Raw genomic sequence first — 21,680 nt, forward strand, 5'->3', positions numbered from 1 at the left:
GAACCACTGTTGTAGGACTGAAAACCCAGAGTTAAACCTTGATAACCTCAAATCAGCAAGTCTGTAGACAGAGACATGATTGGCTGAATGTTTAATAATAGGTTTCTAATTGGAGTTTGGTCGGGATGTTCTGCAGCTGTTTTCCAGAAGATCAGTGGTCAAACAGTCCAACGGAGAGACAGAAAGACATGAAGCCATTAATTACAGCGTATAGAGTCTTTATAAACGGAGCCTCATCACAAAGTGGTGCTGATTCTTCATCACAAACCAAAATGAAGTGTAAGGAACTGAGCTCAGTCAAACATTGGCCCACCAAAACACAAGAGTCGGCCTCTTGCCACAAACCCTGTTTTCCTCCTGGTGTGCTGCAGTTAGCTGCTGTTGTGGAAAACTGTCTGAGAGGTTCACCATGAGGGGAGTGGACACAGAGCTGGTGAAGAACGACCACAAACCTGTCTGCCACATTTCCAGGACGAGATGAACTACTGCTGGGGATAAACTCTCCCTGTGGGAGTCGTGAGTGGCACCAAACTGCTTTTATCTTCGACTGTAGTTATTATTGGTAAAGGGGGTGTGAGTGAGGGCTGTGGGAGCTGCTGGGTTTGTGAGTGACCCACAGCAGGTTGCTTAACGGTGCAGATTGTAACATTTGAAGCAGCGGTGGAGACTACTGACTGTCACTGAGGAATACTGGAAATATTAGTCACTGATGGACTTACCTGAACAGGTGATTTCCAGGATGGCGGAAGGGGAAGCTGATGATGAACAATCCCTCAGGGTAAATCCAGAATGAACACAGTCAGTGTTGATCTTCCATACAGAGCTGTATGAGGACTCCATTCTTCTCCTTGTTGAAACAGCAGAGCCACAGTCCAGCTCTCTACAGGCTACAGCTGCTTCCTTCAGGGTCCAGCCATCGTCATCCACTGGTCTCCACTCTCCTCGGTTCACCTGCAGTGTACCTGCACAGCGACTGGCTCCTCCCACCAATCTGACAGGCTCTGAACACAAAGAGAGTCATCAGTGACACAAGTCAAGTTATTAGTTGTCAGTTCAGCTGCAGCTGCAGCTTATTACACCTCCCCTCTCCACACAACGTTACATGATTCATCAACTCTCTCACTACAGGCCAGTGTATAATCACAGACACAAGATTAGACACAACTGCTAAAAACTAAAAAGTGAAGCAGAGGCAAGATTAGGAGTTCCAGTGTGTCGAACATACACAGACCAAAATAAAGAAGAGAGGAAAAAAAGACTTTCACTGCTACATTTATGTGATAATGATCATATCTCAGTTTTTATATTCATCACCATATTTTTAAACATTTGTTTTAATTTAACAAGTAAGCTGCACATTCTTTTTATATATGATTTACTTCTAGAATTTTCAATACAATAAACACAAAAACAGTAATACAGTAAACAAATCCCCACATGAATGACTGAATAAGTGACATAAAGAAAAACTGTAAAGTGAGGTATATTAGGATTTGTCCAGTGGAAGTCAGATGTAGAGGATTTGTAGCAAGGTCTGTTGTTTCTTTGGTGAGGGAGTTAGGAGGAAGTGGACAGAGTGTGAGGAAAATAGTAAAGGACATGTCAGATGAGGCAGTAAGATCCAGTCAGTGGATTTGGATGAGAAGAAATAATGGTAGCTGGGGGACCAGCACGGGGAGCACTTAGACTCTTAGGAGAAGCAAGGAAGAAATCCAGGAAGAGGAAGTGTTTTTAAGTGGGGGGTGTGGTCTGTGTGAGCCTCTTTGAGACCATGCAGCTAGTCCAGGTGAGGTGGCCTGTATTGTTTGTTTGCATTGTTTGAATTGGTTTGTAGTGTGCTTATTGCTTTTGTCTTTGGCTGTTTAGGTGAGTGTGTTTATTTTAGGAGAGTTGTTGGAGAATACGGGAGTGTGTGTGTGTGTGTGTGGGGGGGGGTGATCTTTCTCTGGTAAGCAGAATAAGAAATGATTTCTCCTTACAGCTTTACACATGTTGATGCAACATGTGGGTTAACATTAGTGGAGATGAAAAGATCAATGTAACTGTTAATATTTTTAATAAAATCAGGGTCTCTGAGTAGTAGCGACTTAAAGCACCAGAGGGATCATGACAGCGACCTACCAGGAAGAGAGAAATCAACTAAGACAGTTGCCTGATCTGATATTACTATAGGACTGGTAGGAGCATGAGCTGACAGAGGAGAGTAATTTATTATCAATCAGAAAGAAGTCAGTACAGGAGAAAGTGCCATGGACAGGGGAAAATAAAAAAGAACTCTTTGGCATTGGGGTTAAAAAAATGCCACATAACCGTAACTGCATATTGCTCGATAAACAGTTGAATGGGCACAGGGCTTGTTAGATGAACGGTCAACTGAAGGATCAAGACGACAGTTAAAATCACCTCCAATAATGAGCTGGCTAGAATTTAAATCAGGAAGAGAGAAAAGAAAGTGTTTAAAAAAGTCTTCACTGTCCCAAGTTGGACCACACACATTTGCCAATGTCAGGTTGTTGCCACAGATTTTGCCTGTAATGACAATAAAGTGCCCATTGGGGTCTGATATGACACAGAGAATGGTACTGATTTGTGAAAAAGAATTGCAACCCCCTGGGCCTTACTAAAGTGGTAGAGCTGGCCCACTAACCCTCTGCAGAGTTTTAGGTTGTCTGATGGCTGGAGGTGGGTTTCCTGTAGAAAGGCAATTTTAGTGATTAAATATTTTAAATGGTTAATAATAATGGCAAATAATCTCCCCTCGAAATGATGGTAAAGACTTTATCAAGGAGGTTCGGTGAGGATCTCTGTGCCGAGGACATCTACAAGAAGTTGAGAGAAGAACGTGGATGGATGGGGGCCTTCAATTGCCTCATGTAAGCCAACGATCCGGATGTTTTGGCGTCTGCTGCGGCCCTCCAGGTCTGTAACTTTAGTTTTGAATGATGTGTTGTAGCATTATCCTCCAGAGAGCTGACACGCTGCTCGAGGCCTGTAACAGTGGAGTGGATGCTGTCCAACTTGGTTGCCAGAGCTTTGAATGAAGATTTGAAATCAGCTGCGAGAGCCGTTCTGTGGTCATCTAGCAGCGAGCTAATGTCGGCCATAGTTAAGACTTTCCATTTGTTTTGGACATTGCTAGATAGTCCGTACAGTTAGTGCTGAGTTAAAAAACCACTGCAACCAGTCTGTATTGATATAGGTGAAGTTTAAATGGTAAAGAAAAGAAGTGAAGGTGGGAGAAGACAGAGCACGTGTCTAGTCAGCACGCCTCTTAACCGGAAGTCCCCGAACTACACATTCTTAACTCATCCACAGTAACCCCTTCAACAGATATGCATCTCCTTTTTACATTTGTCTTCATCCTTGTTTTTGTTTCATTCCCCTCAGCTCATACTGACTCTCTCTGATTTCAAACAACCTCTGAATACAGTTTGGGAGTAAATTATTTTGTGCTTATTACATTATCTGTGCAGTTTTAGAGTTGACATCATCATGAAATTTTAAAGCATATGAATGAATAAATAGTGGATATATTGGTTCATAATAATCTTGATTATCATAGCTTTCTCCTGCAGCATGAAAATTGAGTTTTTTTCCCCCAAATCTCCACACAAAGTCATGTACAGTAATATGATAGAGCAGTATACTAGATGTAGTAATTTGTGGTTTAAAATGTGTGTGCTTTGTAGACAGTTTTGCCTTTATATTATTTCTGTGACTTCCAACATAATTTATGGTCAATAATGACACCCAGAAATGTATTTTCATGCACTCTTTCTATTTCAAAGTTGTTAATCCTTATTTTAACTTGTTGTTTTATTTGTCAATTTCCAAATATTATATACTTAGTCTCACTTAAATTAAATGATAATTAGTTAGTATCAAACCATGTCTTCATCATTTTCAATTCCTTCTGCACTGAAGTCAGAAGCTGTTCCAAACTCTTCCTGGTGCAATATACATTTGTGTCATCAGCAATTAGAACAAATTTAAATAATTTGGACACTTTACAGATATCATTTATGTACAATATAAACAACTTAGGTCCCAACACTGAACCTTGTGGAATCTCACTAGTAAGTCAGAGTCTACATTATCTACATTTACATACTACTAATATCTATCACCAAGGTAGTTGCTTATCCATGATTGGGCTTTTCCTCTGATTCCATATCACACCAGTTTCTTCATTAATAAGCCATGACCAATAGTGTCAAATGCTTTTTTTAAATCAATTAACACATCGATAATGTATTTTTTGTTGTCTGTTGCAGTAGATATCCCTTCTCTCATCACTGCCATTGAAGTAGACTTATTTGCTCTAAATCCATAATGATGGTCACTCAATATTTTTGAGAACTGGGCAAGGCCTATAATTTGTTTATCTCTGTTTTTATATTTAGGAATGACTCGATATTTTCATTTCATCAGGGAATATTCAGTTTGAAGGTGTTGTAGTAAATTTTCACTAAAATGTACTATGCATTATACATATACTGAATGTTAAATTTATATAATCCGATGGAAATGCTAGGTTTCATTATACAATCTTAAATATTTTACCTTATGGCATAAAAATGTCAGTCCAGTTTTTGGATTTTTTATTCTTAAATTTTGATTAAATTAGATTTTGAACAATATCAGGTGTTTACTTTTCATTAACACAGTTTGTGATGATGTCACAGTTCTGCATGTGAGGTCACCTGACTCACAGCATTCCTGTCATCCAGCTCCCAGTCATTAATTTTCCATTCGCCCTGTCCTCCTTCAGCTCCCTGCATTAGCCACTGCCACCTCATCAAGCCAACTCCATTCACCTGATCACACAGCTACTCCTGATGACACCCACCCAGTAAACAAACCCCAGCCTTCCAGTCATTTTACACAGATTGTTCTTCGCTTTACTCCATGTGAGACTCTCCAGCATTTCTTGGACTGATTCCTTGTTGCTGAACCTGATTTGCCTTTCTCACCTGAACCCTGGTAAACACTCAGGCTTCTGTTCCTGACCTTGAGAACTGCTTTTGTAACTTGAGCCTTTCTCTGCGTGATCCTGTGCTGGCTTATTCAGCCCAAGCCTCCAGCAAGATTTTGTTTTTTTTATTTATTTATCTGCCAGCTCCAGTTTTGGCCTACGTAAAAATAAAGGTCACAAAAAACTGCTTTTGTTGAACTGCATGCTGCATTTGGGTCCTACACACACCTGTTACAAATAATTTCTTCTCCTGTTCCCACCTTATTTATTGGCTGCAAAATCTCATTTACTAAGTTTTATCCAACAATAACAAGATAGAAAAGTGAGTTTGATTAGAACAGAGATGAAGCCAATCAAAGCTGCAGCTCCACTTCTACCTGAGCAGGTGAGTCCAACAGCTTTCCCAGGTGAGCAGGTGGTTCTAGCTGAGTCTGAGCTGCTACAGTCCAGGAGAGCAGACTCATTGCCTCCACACTGGAACTCTCTGGTCCACATTGGAGCCTCCACTTCTCCATAGAGCGCCCCCTGGAGGACTGAAGGAGCCCCACAGCCAAGCTCCCTACAGACCACCTCTGCATCCTGCTGGTCAAAGTCAGCGTCACACACTGAGGACCACCACTGGTTAGACTGGTTAGACTTCACCTCCAGTCTGCCTGAACACAGACTGGTTCCATTCACCAGCCTGATAGAGTCTGCAGAGAGAGAGAGAGCTCATTTGAACTCTGATGGGTTGTAATTTCATTGTTAAAATGTATTTCTTGCATGTTCGGCTTATATATATATATATGTTAAGGAGACCTAACAGAGTGTTGAGTGACACACCCTGATCAGCCACGTATAACAAAACATCATCGGTGTATCACGCTACTTTATCTTCTTTTCCAGTTCCCTGAAGAATACTGTTTCCTCTCATTGCGTGTGTCAGAGGTTCTATGTAAAGTGCAAACAGGGTTGGAGAGAGAGACATCCTTCATGAGTGGACCTTTCCAGCTTAATGTGATCAGTTAGACATTCGTTCATCTTCATTTTTGCTGTTGGGGTTGTATATAATGTTTAAATACTATTTATCTTGTTGTAATCAAATCCAAAATGTTCTAGTACTAAAAATAGATATTGCCAGCTGACACAATCAAAAGCTTTTTCAGCATCTAGACTAACACAGCATTCATTTTATTTTTCTTGATATTTTATATTATATGAAAAATGATGTACTTTGTTTTATTTTGAATGCACTATGAGTGTAGCTGTGTGCAGAACCTGAGCCCATGTATTGTGTTTTAAGTTTATTTTATCTTAAACCAACTGTGCCAGAGAAATGGATCCCTGGAGTATATTGTTGAATATATTATATTATATGACATTATAATATTGAGTTTGTGTTGTTGTCTGAAAGCCCTGGGAAGATGGTGGCACTATGACCTGGAGCTGGGGGGAATAGCAGACTCCATCTGTGCAGGGATTGTTGGCAGAAAACAATTGTACACAAGTTAGGGAAGAAGTCGTAGCAGAAGTCAAGGCCTCATTGTATTTTTCCATCAAATTTGACCATTAGGTCCTTCCTTTGCTAAATGAAAACTATTTAGTTCTTCACAGCTATAAGACAACTTTATATACTTTATAAAACTGTTATCATCCAAAATTTAGCTGGTGTTTAACAGCTTTGATAACCATAATATCCTGAGATTGATCCTGACACCAGTGCGTCAGTATGCCAGCGACCCCTTTTTTCACTATCCGTTTCCTGTTTTATTTATGTGTACTTACCTCTTGTGTCATTGCAGCTCCTGTCCTCATGTGTTTCCCAGCCCCTTGAACCTCCTCCCCTTTGCTCCGCCCACCTACCTGTGCCTACTGTTTCCCACCAGTTGGACATGTTCATACGCTGTTCTGTGTTCTTTGTTCTCTGCCAGATTGTGTTTTAGCATTTTCCCACTACATGGTACTAACTCAACTCAACTTGACTCTAGACTTGACTAGTCTAGACAACAATGCATTAAGTATTCAGGACGTCATCTTCAAGCGACACACACATGAACAATGGCAGATGTCATACAGGAAGGTGTGCATATCAGTAAGACTGAATCACAGGAAACCTGGAAGCCCCCGCTATGGCTCTGAAGAAAGTGCAGTGGAAACCTGTATCTGAGAGTGATGGTATAAATACTAGTGTTATTTCATTCTGTTCAGTTTTATTGCAAATTATCTCATTTGGATCCACAAGTTCCAGCTTCAGTCTCTTCTATAGGTGCCATACTAAAAGTATAGAACAATAACTAACAGTAATATAATGGTCCACAGTGAGAGCGTGCAGTTGCTTGGCCATTTAAAAATGGCTGGCTTGTCCAGAATGTCCTGTCTTGTAGAATGATGATGCAGTGGGGACAATTCTCTCTGACCAATCATTAGTCTGCTGTGATCTCACATCACCTTTGGTATCATCTCCGCTCACTTAGAAACTCAGAGGAGGTGTGAACAAGTACCAGGTACTATCCAAAAGTGTTGCCCAATGGAAAACCAGAAAAGGCGAATAGAGTGGAGAGGTGCAGATACCACAAGGTGAAAAAAGGCTGTTTGTGTCTCCTGTATGCATTGCTCTCCAGCCATTTACTCATGTCTGCCCTTTGGTTTGTTACTTGGTTTTCAGACTTCTGCTGCTCCCTGCCTGTTACTGTTTGCATTTATTGGACTGCTTACCTGACCCTGGATTATCTGGCTAAACACCTTATGATGTGAATTTTACTTTGCCCTCTGTGAGTTTCTCTGCCAGAGTTGCTACACCACCATGCATGGCTGTATGCTTGCCTACCTAAGCTTTTAGCGCTGTTACAGAGGTCAATGTAGAGGTTGTTGGTGATGTCCGACAAAGAAAGGAATTCCTTAATATAGTACATGTGAGATTCTTTGGGGTCAGAGGCAATGGACCGCAGCTCTGACATGTCAGCATCTCTCACACCTGAAAGAAAAATAATGTGTTAACACAATGTCTCAAACATGAAACTCAAGACGAAAAAATGTTTTGGTTGGCAAAGTAATAAAATTGTTTTTTCCTGATACCTAAACTAAACCGTAACAAACTACACTGATGTACATTTTAATCCCAGCAATTAGAAATCATGTGCTTTACATTACTGATGCTAAAGCATATCCCATGACTTAGCTTGACTTTCTTCCTTCAGGGAAGTAGCCCGATTTTAATTCATTCAGTAAGACCTGAGTCATGCCTCACTTGATTTTCGTAACATGAAGCTTAACTCCTACCCTAGCATCTTAGCATCCTAGCTTAGCCTCTAGTTAGACACAGCTAATGCTACCTTGCTAACTGTGTTACGATTGTTTCAGCTGCTCTGCTTTAGCAGAAAGGGTGTCTCTGCTTGAGAGACATGTCTGCACTCACAAAGCCTCGATGGTAAGTGGTATGGAGTTTGTCCCTGTACGCTGGCGTGGAAAGACTCGAAAGAGCAAACCACTAGTGTGAGGCCTGGTCCCAACGACAAACCAGTTTTCAACCCTTGCCAGCCCTGCTGGTAGCCCTGTTGGCCTGCAGGTCTCCTCCTGTCAATGTTGACTTTTCTCAATCATTTTATTTGCACTGAATTTTTTTCAAAAGGATGATGGTGTGATTCTTGTTGGTCTCGTATCAAACAAACATGTTCCTTTACATTTGGAGAATATGATTTGTAGGCTGGGGCATCTCTGTAACATCACAACACGTATGATGCTAACAATGCACAACAATGTTGTGAGACATTTTGCCTCCATGAAAACAACTGCAGTGTCTGTGATTTGGATATTTCACTTGACATATTGCAATTTTGATTATATTTTGATTAATTGTGCAGCTCTACTAGCAGGGGTGTTGGTGTTTGCCAGAAAGATGTGTAGGCATCCATTAATTGTCTCTGGTCCCTAACTGGTGTTGGGTAATGATGATATGCACAGTAGGCTTAATGTACTGAACCACTGGCTAGTGTGACGCTCATGAAATGTAGGTCACATTTGATGTGATTTTATTTGCTTTATTTTGAAAATATTATTTCTGTGAAAGAAATATGTTAATATGTGCCAAAATAGTCAAATCTTATCTCTTGATAAGGGCAAAAGCCTCCTTTATATGGTGCACTTACAGCTACTTAGTGTTACCAGCAGGAGGCAGTGTTGCGATTTGCTTCTTCTCTTGGACTCTCCTTGCGAGTGGACTTTTGTTGACTTCCTCATTCTACTGAGCGAAGCTGCACTGAACAGAAGCAACGGTCGCCTGTCTCATTATTTCTCCTGTTTTACAGGTTGGTGGTGTTTTAAAATTTGTATATCTACCTACACGTGTCACTATACATTTAAATAAGATGTCAGATCGATTTTGTAAGGATACTGAATATGTTTGAATAGTTTTCTGAACAGGTGGCAACCATATGAGTTTTCTGTGTGCCGTGGGTGAGCCAAAATGGCGCCACTGTATATGTATATATATTGTTCGGTTGGTACCGTATTTTGTTAATGTGTAAGTAAATTGAACGTTACAGTTATATATTGGGATATTTGAATATAATAAGCAGTTAAAATTGTTAAACTTTGTAAGTTTTCAGCTCAAGTCTTCAGCTCATATATTTATCGTGAACCAACAGTCATTAAAAGTAATATGCTAATTTCCTGTTATTTGCACTATGACTGAGGATATATTACTACAGTTGTACACTGAACTCAGGATTACTCCTTTGGGAGAAGTGGAAAATGTGTGTTGGATTGAGAAGCAAGAGGATTGTGTGGTAAATAGCCTATATGTATTTTGGTTTTGTTTCTGATATTCTGGATGTTGTATTGTTAAATGACATTTGAATATGGAAAAAATAGAAATACAGAAAAGGGATAACAGAGAATGGTAAAGAGATTTTGCACATTGATAAATAAATTCTACTGTGCGAAGCTGCACTGAACAGAAGCAACGGTCGCCTGTCTCATTATTTCTCCTGTTTCACAGGAACCTTATCTGTTAACCGGTACTCGGCCTGAGACCTGTTACACTAGCTTGTCACTGTAGTGAGCTGGGATTCGATTTTGTTAATAACATTGAGACTGCCTTCCTCCCCTGCCATATTACTCACAAAAATGTAATTATCATTCCCACCACTAGTGGTAGTGAAGTGTACTACAAAACACCTGAGGAAATCACAAGGTGATCACAATTGATCACAACTCACTAAGGTAATCACAATTCTATCTCCACACTGCTGCAACTAAAAACACAAGATGTCTTGTTGCAATAAATACATCATCTACTGGTAACAGATTGGCCAATTAAACAGCAAAACTCCAGCCTCAACAAAACTAAAATAAATGCTGAACGCATCAGGGCCTGTATTCACAAAGCATCTTAAGGCTAAAAGTAGCTCCTAACTTGCTGATTTAGGAGAAAATAATGGATGTGTCGGTCAGGAAAATTAGGAGTCCTAAAGTTAGGACTAAAACTAAATCACAAAGTCACTTAGCACTAAAAGTAGCACCTTAATGGAGAGTGACCTGATCAGCTGTTTGAAAGGCTCATATTCCAGCTGGATGTCACCTGGTGGGACAGAGGAAATGTTCACACCTCAACCCACAGCTGGGACCACAGCTACATTACAACAGGTACAGCTACAACCGACTGTGGCTAATAGGTTGTCAGTTAGCTTTAGTTAGGTTGTCTAGGACAGGTTAGTTTTAATTTTTTCTTTTCCATTGAGAGAATTGAATGTAAGTTTTTACAGTAAAATTAAATTCTCCCGTGTCGACACAAACCTGATCATACAGATGCATTTTGGAGAATGCACTGCTTTACTGAACAGCACCTGATCTGTTATTATTTAATGTGTATTTGTTTATTCCTCAGTGTTTTTTATTATTACTGCAGGATGTTGAACATGTGTTTTAACCAGAGAAAAACGCAGACAGAAAAAGACACAGGCAGGCAGACAGACAGACAGACAGACAGACAGATAAACAGCTGTCAAAGTATTTTATCACCTCTGTGGTAGCTCCCTCTACACAACATAGCTAAGATTCTGTCTTTTCTATTTCACACCTTGGTGTTATCCAGACTGGATTATTTGAACATTTTGTTCTGTAGCCTGTTAGAAAAAGTCTTCAGATGGGTCACAATGCTGCAGCTAGAATTTTAACCCAATCCACAAACATGTCTGCTGGGAAAAGGCCGCTGGGATTCCTATATGAGAACAACCTCCCTGCTGACATCAGACTGTCTGATGACACGTTTAAACTCACAGTCTGTAACTTCTGCCTCGAGGTGTCGACAAACAATAACAAAAGACGGCGTTGGGTGATGTCATGAAATAGCATGGGGTTAGGGTTAGGGTTAGTATTAACAGCCCTCATAGAGGTTGTGACCCAGGTTGTGATGTCATGAAATAGCATGGGATCATTGGAGTTGTTGTCTTCACCACCATTACCATAAGCTCCTCCCAGTTTGGATTCCTTCAGTGTTAGTGGTTCAGGAAAATCAAACAAACCCAGTGATTCTAACCATTAAAAACACTGAATGAAGCAGTTTGACATTTAAAGTCAGTGTTTGAGCGACGCTGTACGGAGGACAGAGACTCAGGGAAGAGCTGGAGCTGAGATTGATGCTAACCTTTGTTCTGATTGTTTCTCTGATAACTTATGAAGCAGACGTTCAGCAGGTTTTTACCAGCAGCTGAATTATCCACAGAGGTGTCCTCCTCTCCACAACAAACACACCAGGGGATTAAAACCAGTGGAAACACCCAGAAAGCAGTTTCCCTTTAACAGTCAGAAATTCAGTGACGCTCTTCAGTGACACAGGACAGGACGTCTCCAGCAGCTGGGAGCTGAGCTGTCTAACATTTCCTCAGCTTGTTTCTCTGATAACTTCAGATCCAGACGTCCGACGACTAAAATCCTTCATCTGGGTCAAATATAGAGCTGAAAACCACCGAGGTGTAAAAAGTGTATGTGTCTTAAAACTAGATAAAAGTCAATGTTGAGCTTCTGTCAGACAAACACACTGACACGTGATCATAGAGGATATGATGTCACTGACAGGCAACCAATGAAACGTTACCATGATTAAAATCACAGATTTCTCTGGTTTGAGAATTGAAGGAAACATTTGTGATAATGTAAGAACACAACTCAACAACATATAGAACATAGGTCTAGTTGTTTATAGACATTTTAATATGGAAAGGTTACAAATTATAACTTTAATATTTTAACTTTATCCAGACTTAAAACTCATCTTTATGCCTTAACTTTCAATTAGCACCTTATTCTTTGTTTAATCCTGGATTGTATTTTTCCTTATTGTTTCCAGTCTATACTGTTGTCATTCTGATTGTCCATACTGTAAACTGTGTTTTGTTAAAGCCACTTGTGATTTGTGACATTGGTCTATATAAATAAAATTTTACATTTTCATTGTGACAAACAGGAAGTCACTTAATTCTTTTGTGGTAAAGTGTTGTAGTTTCACAGCTCTTCCTCACTTGAACTTTTCTGAGACTCTGCTGCTTTCTTACTATTCAAACTGACAGTCACTCACCGATAGTGTAGATCTCAATGCCCCTGTCTTTCAGGTTCTGTGAGGGGAGGTTTACGTCATCCTGAGACTCCCCGTCGGTGATGAGAACAGCAATTTTACGGGAGTCCACACGCATTCCCACATGGGGTTTAAAGCTCATCTGGTTGATGTGGTCCAGAGCCCTTCCTGTATGACAGTAATAAAGAGACATCAAAGACTTTATCAAAAGACACTTGTGTTGTAAAGTGGGAACAAGACGATTCTGTTTTGTGTATTATGTGCTTTCAATGATTTTGCTTATATGTTAAATGTGTAACTGTCGGTGAGAGTTGAAGTTTGCCCTCCTCCGCTGGTAGATGTGTGTGTGTGTGTGTGTGTGCGTGCGTGCGTGTGTGTGTGTGTGTGTGTGTGTGTGAAAGTTAATGTTACAGTGTTGTGTGGTTTATATTTTGTATATTTTGTCATTAGGTCCCAGCAGTTTTGTTAATTTGTTGTTGTCTAACTGGGCAGTTAATAACGATAAATAGCAGCTACGGCGCGAGCCGCAGCTGATTGACAGCACAGCGCAGTTTATCGTTGCTAGGCAACCAGAAAGCGCACAGGCTGCGGTGCTGCAGAAATAGGAAGAGGGAGACTTTCTTATAGATACATTGTAAATATGATTGTTTTATGATTTAATATATAAAGGGGGATAGGATAATTGTTTATATAGGGAAAGATTATAATTGTAAATAGTCAAATGATTGTAAATATCCGGTGATCAGTTTTATTGCATTTTTGAAATAGTAGAATTTTGATATTGTGGTTTTTGTGATGATTGTATTGATTTAGTTGGCAGTTAATGTTTTTTAAGTAAAGCAACTGAAGACCAGCTCACCCACAGTGCCTTTGTTATTTGTCCTCACAGGCACTCATTTTTTAAAGTATGTCACCCCTGGAGCAGGCAACTTCATGGGCGTAACACTAGGAGGACGGGTGCACCTTCATATAAATGATGTCTTTAAATCATGTTTCTAAAATGGTGCTGAAATTGTGGGGACCAGTGATATATTTCTGGGATCTGATGCAGGATCCATCTGACGAGTGAAAACACCACAGACGTAGACTGACTCCTTGTCATCACCTTGTTGTTATTCAAGTACATCTTGTCTCAGCCTGTTGGTCCCTGTATGTTCCTGTAATGACTTCATATGTGATGATCAGTGTAATTTATTTCTGTCTCCTTAAATACAAATGAGTTTCTCCTTATTGGCTGTAGTTTTTGCTTGTATCTGTACATGTATGTATCCAGTGAGTATTTGATTGGTGCCCTGTATGAACAAAATATTGACACTGTCATTTAAAAGCTGTGCTCTAAAGTGTTATTCAACATTGTTATTATAATGTTACACTGATTGTAATTACTATAACAATATCAACACTGTCATTTATCACCTGCTGTTGCTGCTCTCAGTGTTTTATGATGACAAACAGATTGAGGTCAAAACTTTTTGACAACTTGATCTGAAGTTTCTTTTCTGAAGATTCTTTGTCAATAATATTTTTAAATACACGGTTGTCTTGAGTCTGTGAGGGAGTGGATTCCAGTCACATGTTGTTCAATATATACTATATTATAAATACCTGAGGTTATTTTTTTCTACAAAACACTGATCACTAACAGCTTCAGTTCCTCCACTGATGGACCTAAAGACACAAAGTTCATATATTTGGCTACTATTCTGGTTCCAGATCCAACTGGAGCCTCTGGTTCCACAGTGTGGTGTGGACTGGACAACATGATGGTAAATCACCTATCATGGTGTTTCCTCCAGTGTGTTTCAGGTCGGCTATGGCGTTCAGCAGGGATTCTTTGTTTTGATAGGTGTTCAGGTTCCACATGGTCTCTGGACTGTCACTGTACAGAGTCACACCTACAGAAAACACACAGGTTAGGCAGAGCATGTGTATTGTCTGGCACCCTTCAACAACAAGACAATACAAAGAAAATCAAGGCATTTAGAAACACAATATAAAAACACACATGTACTGCATCATATTTAATTTGAGCAAAATAATATTTAAAAGAACTGAGGGTTGGAGCAGAGCTGCAGATTTCCAGGAGTTCAGATATGTGGAGCACAAAAACTGAATGCTGTTTGGACAGGAAGCAGACCTGTAGTCACAGCCCCACGACATTACATTTGTCCCTTGTGTTTCTGTGTGTTTCCCTGTTCTCCCCTGTGTCTCCTCCTCCCCCGAGTGTCTCTGTGATGTGGGCGTGGCTTCACTCCACACCTGCAGTCAATCATCTCATTAAGCTCCCAGTTGAAGAACTCCAGCTTCTCCTCCTCTGGTCATCAGATTGTTCACTCTACTATGATCTCGGCCAAATTCATTTCTCACTAAATTCAAGCGCAAGTAGTTGTTTTCCTCGTCCTAGTTTGCTGACCAGTGTTTTCCTGTGCTTAGAATACCAGTGCCTAATACCAAAGACAACAATGTGTGATGTGTATTAAACACATTTAAACGAAAGAACATGCAGTAATTAAGGGATCTGCACTAGAGGGTTTCTAATAGTGATCGACCGATACTGATTATCAGTAATAAAGAAAACAGATAACTGACATTTGGAGCACAGTAATAAACCATTTCTGTAGCTGCAGCACAAAGGCCAGTGAGTGTTACTGTAACGGAGTTAAGAAATAGGTGATTCCACTGGCCATAAAAAAAACCTCATCTCACAACACACAAACTTGGTTGTCCCATGGTCAGTGAATGCAGCACCCCTGTGTCTTAGGGTCGTGCACCCCGGGGGGGGATAGCCACAGTTTGACCTTGTTGTTCCCCTGGTAGGTGCATGAGCTATGAGCTCCGCAATTGTCATATTAATTACTTAAGTTTCCAATACTAAGGGGTGGTTTAAGCATTATTTTAAACATATAGCTCCTGAACGGTCGAGCACGTCCTTTTGCATAAAAAGTTGACAGTGTTTTTCTTTTATTTGTGTTTACAAAATGGCTAGTGCTACACATGGTTAGCAAATCTGCACTTTCTTTTCATTTTACATTTTTCAGACGGATATGTGTGTGTGTGAGAGGAAAAAACCGGTTATGACTGTGTTGTTGATCCCTCTGCCAGGCCTGAAATGAATGACAAAGTGTCGACTGTGATGGTCATCTTCAGCTCGTAAATTACACAACGAAAAAGGGAGAGTACAAAGCCGCTACATTACTATATAAAGTAAGAAAACAGGACCTGTACTTGTACTTTGACATTGTGGTGTAAAGAGTTGAGTATAAAGAAGCAGTAGCAGTAATAGTACTGAGACAGTAAAAATATTACCAATCTGGAATTTGTCTGGGCCGATGTCAAAGCCTCTGACTACGTCAGCAAGAAAGACAAGGATGGATTCAAAGTCGTTATCGCTGATGCTTCCAGAGGTGTCCACCAACAGCACGATGTCAGTCTTGGCTGTGGATTCACACTGAGCACCTGGAAGGAAAACAGAGGATTATGGGATACAATAGGCAAAAGATGACGCCAGGTCTCAATACAGTACTCAATTCCCAAATTTTCATAAGATTTCCTCACTTGTCTTTTCCTCACATCTTCATTCATGCCACTAGAGACAGGAGGAGAGATGCAGGAAAAGATGTGAGGAGAGAGGAAATGAGGACACAAGACGTCCTTCCTGCTTCTGATGATGTCATCACAGCAGCATCAGCTGTCAGTCTGATTTCTTCTCTGGCAACTTTTCATGGTCTGAAGTTTGTATTTGCCCAAATTCACACTGACAAAATACTAGTTAGTCCGCACACCTACCACTGACTGCACAGCGTTTCAGTATGTCTGAATATTTTCAAACATCTGCACATTTATTAAACCTGTGTTCTGTATTTGTACTGTGCTCAGATCAGTCAAAGCTCAGTGTGTAAATGCTCTTCACTGCTCAGAGGCTAAACAAATTCAATATTTAATAATCCTGGTTATGATTCAAATGTCATAACCAGTCATGTTATACTAGCACAGATAAACTAGTGAAGAGGCAGGTTCACAAAAGGTGTGATTTGGCAGTGGCATGAAAGGTATTAATTGATAGATATCTGTGGAAAGGTGGTGCACTGCCTCCAACGTTACCACAAGTGTTTGTGTTGAGGAATAGGAAGTTGGGAATAAGGGAGGCGGGATGTGCTCAGTGTCTACAGCATGGATGTAAATATTAACAGATCAGGGCTGCAGTCGAAAAGTCAAAATAATCTCCTTTCCTAACCACTTCTCCTCCACCTCGGTGGAAAACATCATGATGTGAAGGAGAATTCATAAGGACTCAGGAAAAGAATCCGACCGCACTGACACGAAGATTTTTCTTTTTTTTTTTTCTCCTGTTCCCACCTTATTTATCAGCTGCACAATCTCATTTACTAAGTTTTATCCAACAATAACAAAATAGTAAAGTGAGTTTGATTAGAACAGAGATGAAGCCAATCAAAGCTGCAGCTCCACTTCTACCTGAGCAGGTGAGTCCAACAGCTTTCCCAGGTGAGCAGGTGGTTCTAGCTGAGTCTGAGCTGCTACAGTCCAGGAGAGCAGACTCATTGCCTCCACACTGGAACTCTTTGGTCCACATTGGAGCCTCCACTTCTCCATAGAGCGCCCCCTGGAGGACTGAAGGAGCCCCACAGCCAAGCTCCCTACAGACCACCTCTGCATCCTGCTGGTCAAAGTCAGCGTCACACACTGAGGACCACCACTGGTTAGACTGGTTAGACTTCACCTCCAGTCTGCCTGAACACAGACTGGTTCCATTCACCAGCCTGATAGAGTCTGCAGAGAGAGAGAGAGCTCATTTGAACTCTGATGGGTTGTAATTTCATTGTTAAAATGTATTTCTTGCATGTTCGGCTTATATATATATATATGTTAAGGAGACCTAACAGAGTGTTGAGTGACACACCCTGATCAGCCACGTATAACAAAACATCATCGGTGTATCACGCTACTTTATCTTCTTTTCCAGTTCCCTGAAGAATACTGTTTCCTCTCATTGCGTGTGTCAGAGGTTCTATGTAAAGTGCAAACAGGGTTGGAGAGAGAGACATCCTTCATGAGTGGACCTTTCCAGCTTAATGTGATCAGTTAGACATCTGTTCATCTTCATTTTTTTAAAAGCTTTTTCAGCATCTAGACTAACACAGCATTCATTTTATTTTTCTTAATATTTTGTATTATATGAAAAATGATGTACTTTGTTTTATTTTGAATGCACTATGAGTGTAGCTGTGTGCAGAACCTGAGCCCATGTATTGTGTTTTAAGTTTATTTTATCTTAAACCAACTGTGCCAGAGAAATGGATCCCTGGAGTATATTGTTGAATATATTATATTATATGACATTATAATACTGAGTTTGTGTTGTTGTCTGAAGGCCCTGGGAAGATGGTGGCACTATGACCTGGAGCTGGGGGGAATAGCAGACTCCATCTGTGCAGGGATTGTTGGCAGAAAACAATTGTACACAAGTTAGGGAAGAAGTCATAGCAGAAGTCAAAGCCTCATTGTATTTTTCCATCAAATTTGACCATTAGGTCCTTCCTTTGCTAAATGAAAACTATTTAGTTCTTCACAGCTATAAGACAACTTTATATACTTTATATAACTGTTATCATCCAAAATTTAGCTGGTGTTTAACAGCTTTGATAACCATAATATCCTGAGATTGATCCTGACACCAGTGCGTCAGTATGCCAGCGACCCCTTTTTTCACTATCCGTTTCCTGTTTTATTTATGTGTACTTACCTCTTGTGTCATTGCAGCTCCTGTCCTCATGTGTTTCCCAGCCCCTTGAACCTCCTCCCCTTTGCTCCGCCCACCTACCTGTGCCTACTGTTTCCCACCAGTTGGACATGTTCATACGCTGTTCTGTGTTCTTTGTTCTCTGCCAGATTGTGTTTTAGCATTTTCCCACTACATGGTACTAACTCAACTCAACTTGACTCTAGACTTGACTAGTCTAGACAACAATGCATTAAGTATTCAGGACGTCATCTTCAAGCGACACACACATGAACAATGGCAGATGTCAAACAGGAAGGTGTGCATATCAGTAAGACTTAATCACAGGAAACCTGGAAGCCCCCACTATGGCTCTGAAGAAAGTGCAGTGGAAACCTGTATCTGAGAGTGATGGTATAAATACTAGTGTTATTTCATTCTGTTCAGTTTTATTGCAAATTATCTCGTTTGGATCCACAAGTTCCAGCTTCAGTCTCTTCTATAGGTGCCATACTAAAAGTATAGAACAATAACTAACAGTAATATAATGGGCCACAGTGAGAGTGTGCAGTTGCTTGGCCATTTAAAAATGGCTGGCTTGTCCAGAATGTCCTGTCTTGTAGAATGATGATGCAGTGGGGACAATTCTCTCTGACCAATCATTAGTCTGCTGTGATCTCACATCACCTTTGGTATCATCTCCGCTCACTTAGAAACTCAGAGGAGGTGTGAACAAGTACCAGGTACTATCCAAAAGTGTTGCCCAATGGAAAACCAGAAAAGGCGAATAGAGTGGAGAGGTGCAGATACCACAAGGTGAAAAAAGGCTGTTTGTGTCTCCTGTATGCATTGCTCTCCAGCCATTTACTCATGTCTGCCCTTTGGTTTGTTACTTGGTTTTCAGACTTTTGCTGCTCCCTGCCTGTTACTGTTTGCATTTATTGGACTGCTTACCTGACCCTGGATTATCTGGCTAAACACCTTATGATGTGAATTTTACTTTGCCCTCTGTGAGTTTCTCTGCCAGAGTTGCTACACCACCATGCATGGCTGTATGCTTGCCTACCTAAGCTTTTAGCGCTGTTACAGAGGTCAATGTAGAGGTTGTTGGTGATGTCCGACAAAGAAAGGAATTCCTTAATATAGTACATGTGAGATTCTTTGGGGTCAGAGACAATGGACCGCAGCTCTGACATGTCAGCATCTCTCACACCTGAAAGAAAAATAATGTGTTAACACAATGTCTCAAACATGAAACTCAAGACAAAAAAATGTTTTGGTTGGCAAAGAAATAAAATTGTTTTTTCCTGATACCTAAACTAAACCGTAACAAACTACACTGATGTACATTTTAATCCCAGCAATTAGAAATCATGTGCTTTACATTACTGATGCTAAAGCATATCCCATGACTTAGCTTGACTTTCTTCCTTCAGGGAAGTAGCCCGATTTTAATTCATTCAGTAAGACCTGAGTCATGCCTCACTTGATTTTCGTAACATGAAGCTTAACTCCTACCCTAGCATCTTAGCATCCTAGCTTAGCCTCTAGTTAGACACAGCTAATGCTACCTTGCTAACTGTGTTACGATTGTTTCAGCTGCTCTGCTTTAGCAGAAAGGGTGTCTCTGCTTGAGAGACATGTCTGCACTCACAAAGCCTCGATGGTAAGTGGTATGGAGTTTGTCCCTGTACGCTGGCGTGGAAAGACTCGAAAGAGCAAACCACTAGTGTGAGGCCTGGTCCCAACGACAAACCAGTTTTCAACCCTTGCCAGCCCTGCTGGTAGCCCTGTTGGCCTGCAGGTCTCCTCCTGTCAATGTTGACTTTTCTCAATCATTTTATTTGCACTGAATTTTTTTCAAAAGGATGATGGTGTGATTCTTGTTGGTCTCGTATCAAACAAACATGTTCCTTTACATTTGGAGAATATGATTTGTAGGCTGGGGCATCTCTGTAACATCACAACATGTATGATGCTACCAATGCACAACAATGTTGTGAGACATTTTGCCTCCATGAAAACAACTGCAGTGTCTGTGATTTGGATATTTCACTTGACATATTGCAATTTTGATTATATTTTGATTAATTGTGCAGCTCTACTAGCAGGGGTGTTGGTGTTTGCCAGAAAGATGTGTAGGCATCCATTAATTGTCTCTGGTCCCTAACTGGTGTTGGGTAATGATGATATGCACAGTAGGCTTAATGTACTGAACCACTGGCTAGCTTGTCACTGTAGTCAGCAGGGATTTAATTTTGTTTATAACATTGAGACCATATTACTCATAAGGTCCCTAAATATGTCAATTGACAAAATGTAATTATCATTCCCACCACTAGTGGTAGTGAAGTGTACTACAAAACACCTGAGGAAATCACAAGGTGATCACAATTGATCACAACTCACTAAGGTAATCACAATTCTATCTCCACACTGCTGCAACTAAAAACGCAAGATGTCTTGTTGCAAAAAATACATCATCTACTGGTAACAGATTGGCCAATTAAACAGCTGTAAGGTTGTATTTGTGTTGCACGTTGGTAACTTTGGTCTAAGGATGTCAAGAATGTGAACTTTAGGTAGGCTGCTGACCTTTAGGGGAGCAGGAGATCACAGAGTCTGTCACACGTCAAGGGTTTTAAGGTTATATTGGTGTTTAGAAGATTATCTACATCCTGGCAGAGATTTAGTGATGCAGGTACTTCCAGGAGGATGTAAGCAATAAAAGTGAAACACTGAGAGAAAGGTTTTGAGGTTAAACAGATGATAATTACCAGGCCCTGATCAAGTTAGGATATAAGCAGCTCAAGTTCTGTCATTCAGAGAGAGACTTGGTGTACCCAGCACCAGATCTGTCCTTTGTGCACAAATAAACCAGCCAAACTGAAGCGTTAACTTGTTGGTCTGATTTGTACACTTTTCCATCTCTCGGTCACAAGAAATCATCTTTTCAACAGCAAAACTCCAGCCTCAACAAAACTCTCAAATAAATGCTGAACGCATCAGGGCCTGTATTCACAAAGTATCTTAAGGCTAAAAGTAGCTCCTAACTTGCTGATATAGGAGAAAATAATGGGCATGTCAGTCAGGAAAATTAGGAGTCCTAAAGTTAGGACTAAGACTAAATCACAAAGTCACTTAGCACTAAAAGTAGCACCTAAGTCTGGGAGAAGTAAGATGCAGTGGAGAGGATTCCTAACTCAACAAATTAAATCACAAAGAATCTTAAAGGGCTGCTGTCATTCCACATCACAATGTTCTAGAAACCTTAAATGATGCTGAATTACTTAAAAGATACGACCCAACACAAGGGAATAATGATCGCTGTGTGAGGGATACAAAATATCTTCTACCAGCTGAAACAACCAGATCAGTGATAAGTGTTTGGCAACGCTGCGTTACTAGGCAACAGGGAA

The 21,680-nt window shown here is 40.5% G+C and overlaps 1 protein-coding gene across 1 annotated transcript; it reads right to left on the bottom strand.

Moving 5' to 3' along the window:
* Nucleotides 1-719: 719 nt before the first annotated feature.
* LOC111240188 (scavenger receptor cysteine-rich type 1 protein M130-like) lies at nt 720-19,474 on the bottom strand (the record flags this gene model as incomplete). Its single annotated transcript, XM_022770162.1, has 8 exons — nt 720-1,001; nt 5,353-5,667; nt 7,782-7,928; nt 12,528-12,692; nt 14,300-14,419; nt 15,831-15,980; nt 16,998-17,312; nt 19,328-19,474. Coding segments are annotated over 8 exons (1,641 nt in total), but the record flags the coding sequence as incomplete, so codon positions are not given.
* Between the last annotated feature and the right edge of the window lie 2,206 nt (nt 19,475-21,680).

The sequence above is a fragment of the Seriola dumerili genome, unplaced genomic scaffold, assembly GCF_002260705.1.
Source record: "Seriola dumerili isolate Sdu_G_001 unplaced genomic scaffold, Sdu_1.0 BDQW01020294.1, whole genome shotgun sequence".
In the NCBI taxonomy this organism is placed as follows: Eukaryota; Metazoa; Chordata; class Actinopteri; order Carangiformes; family Carangidae; genus Seriola; species Seriola dumerili.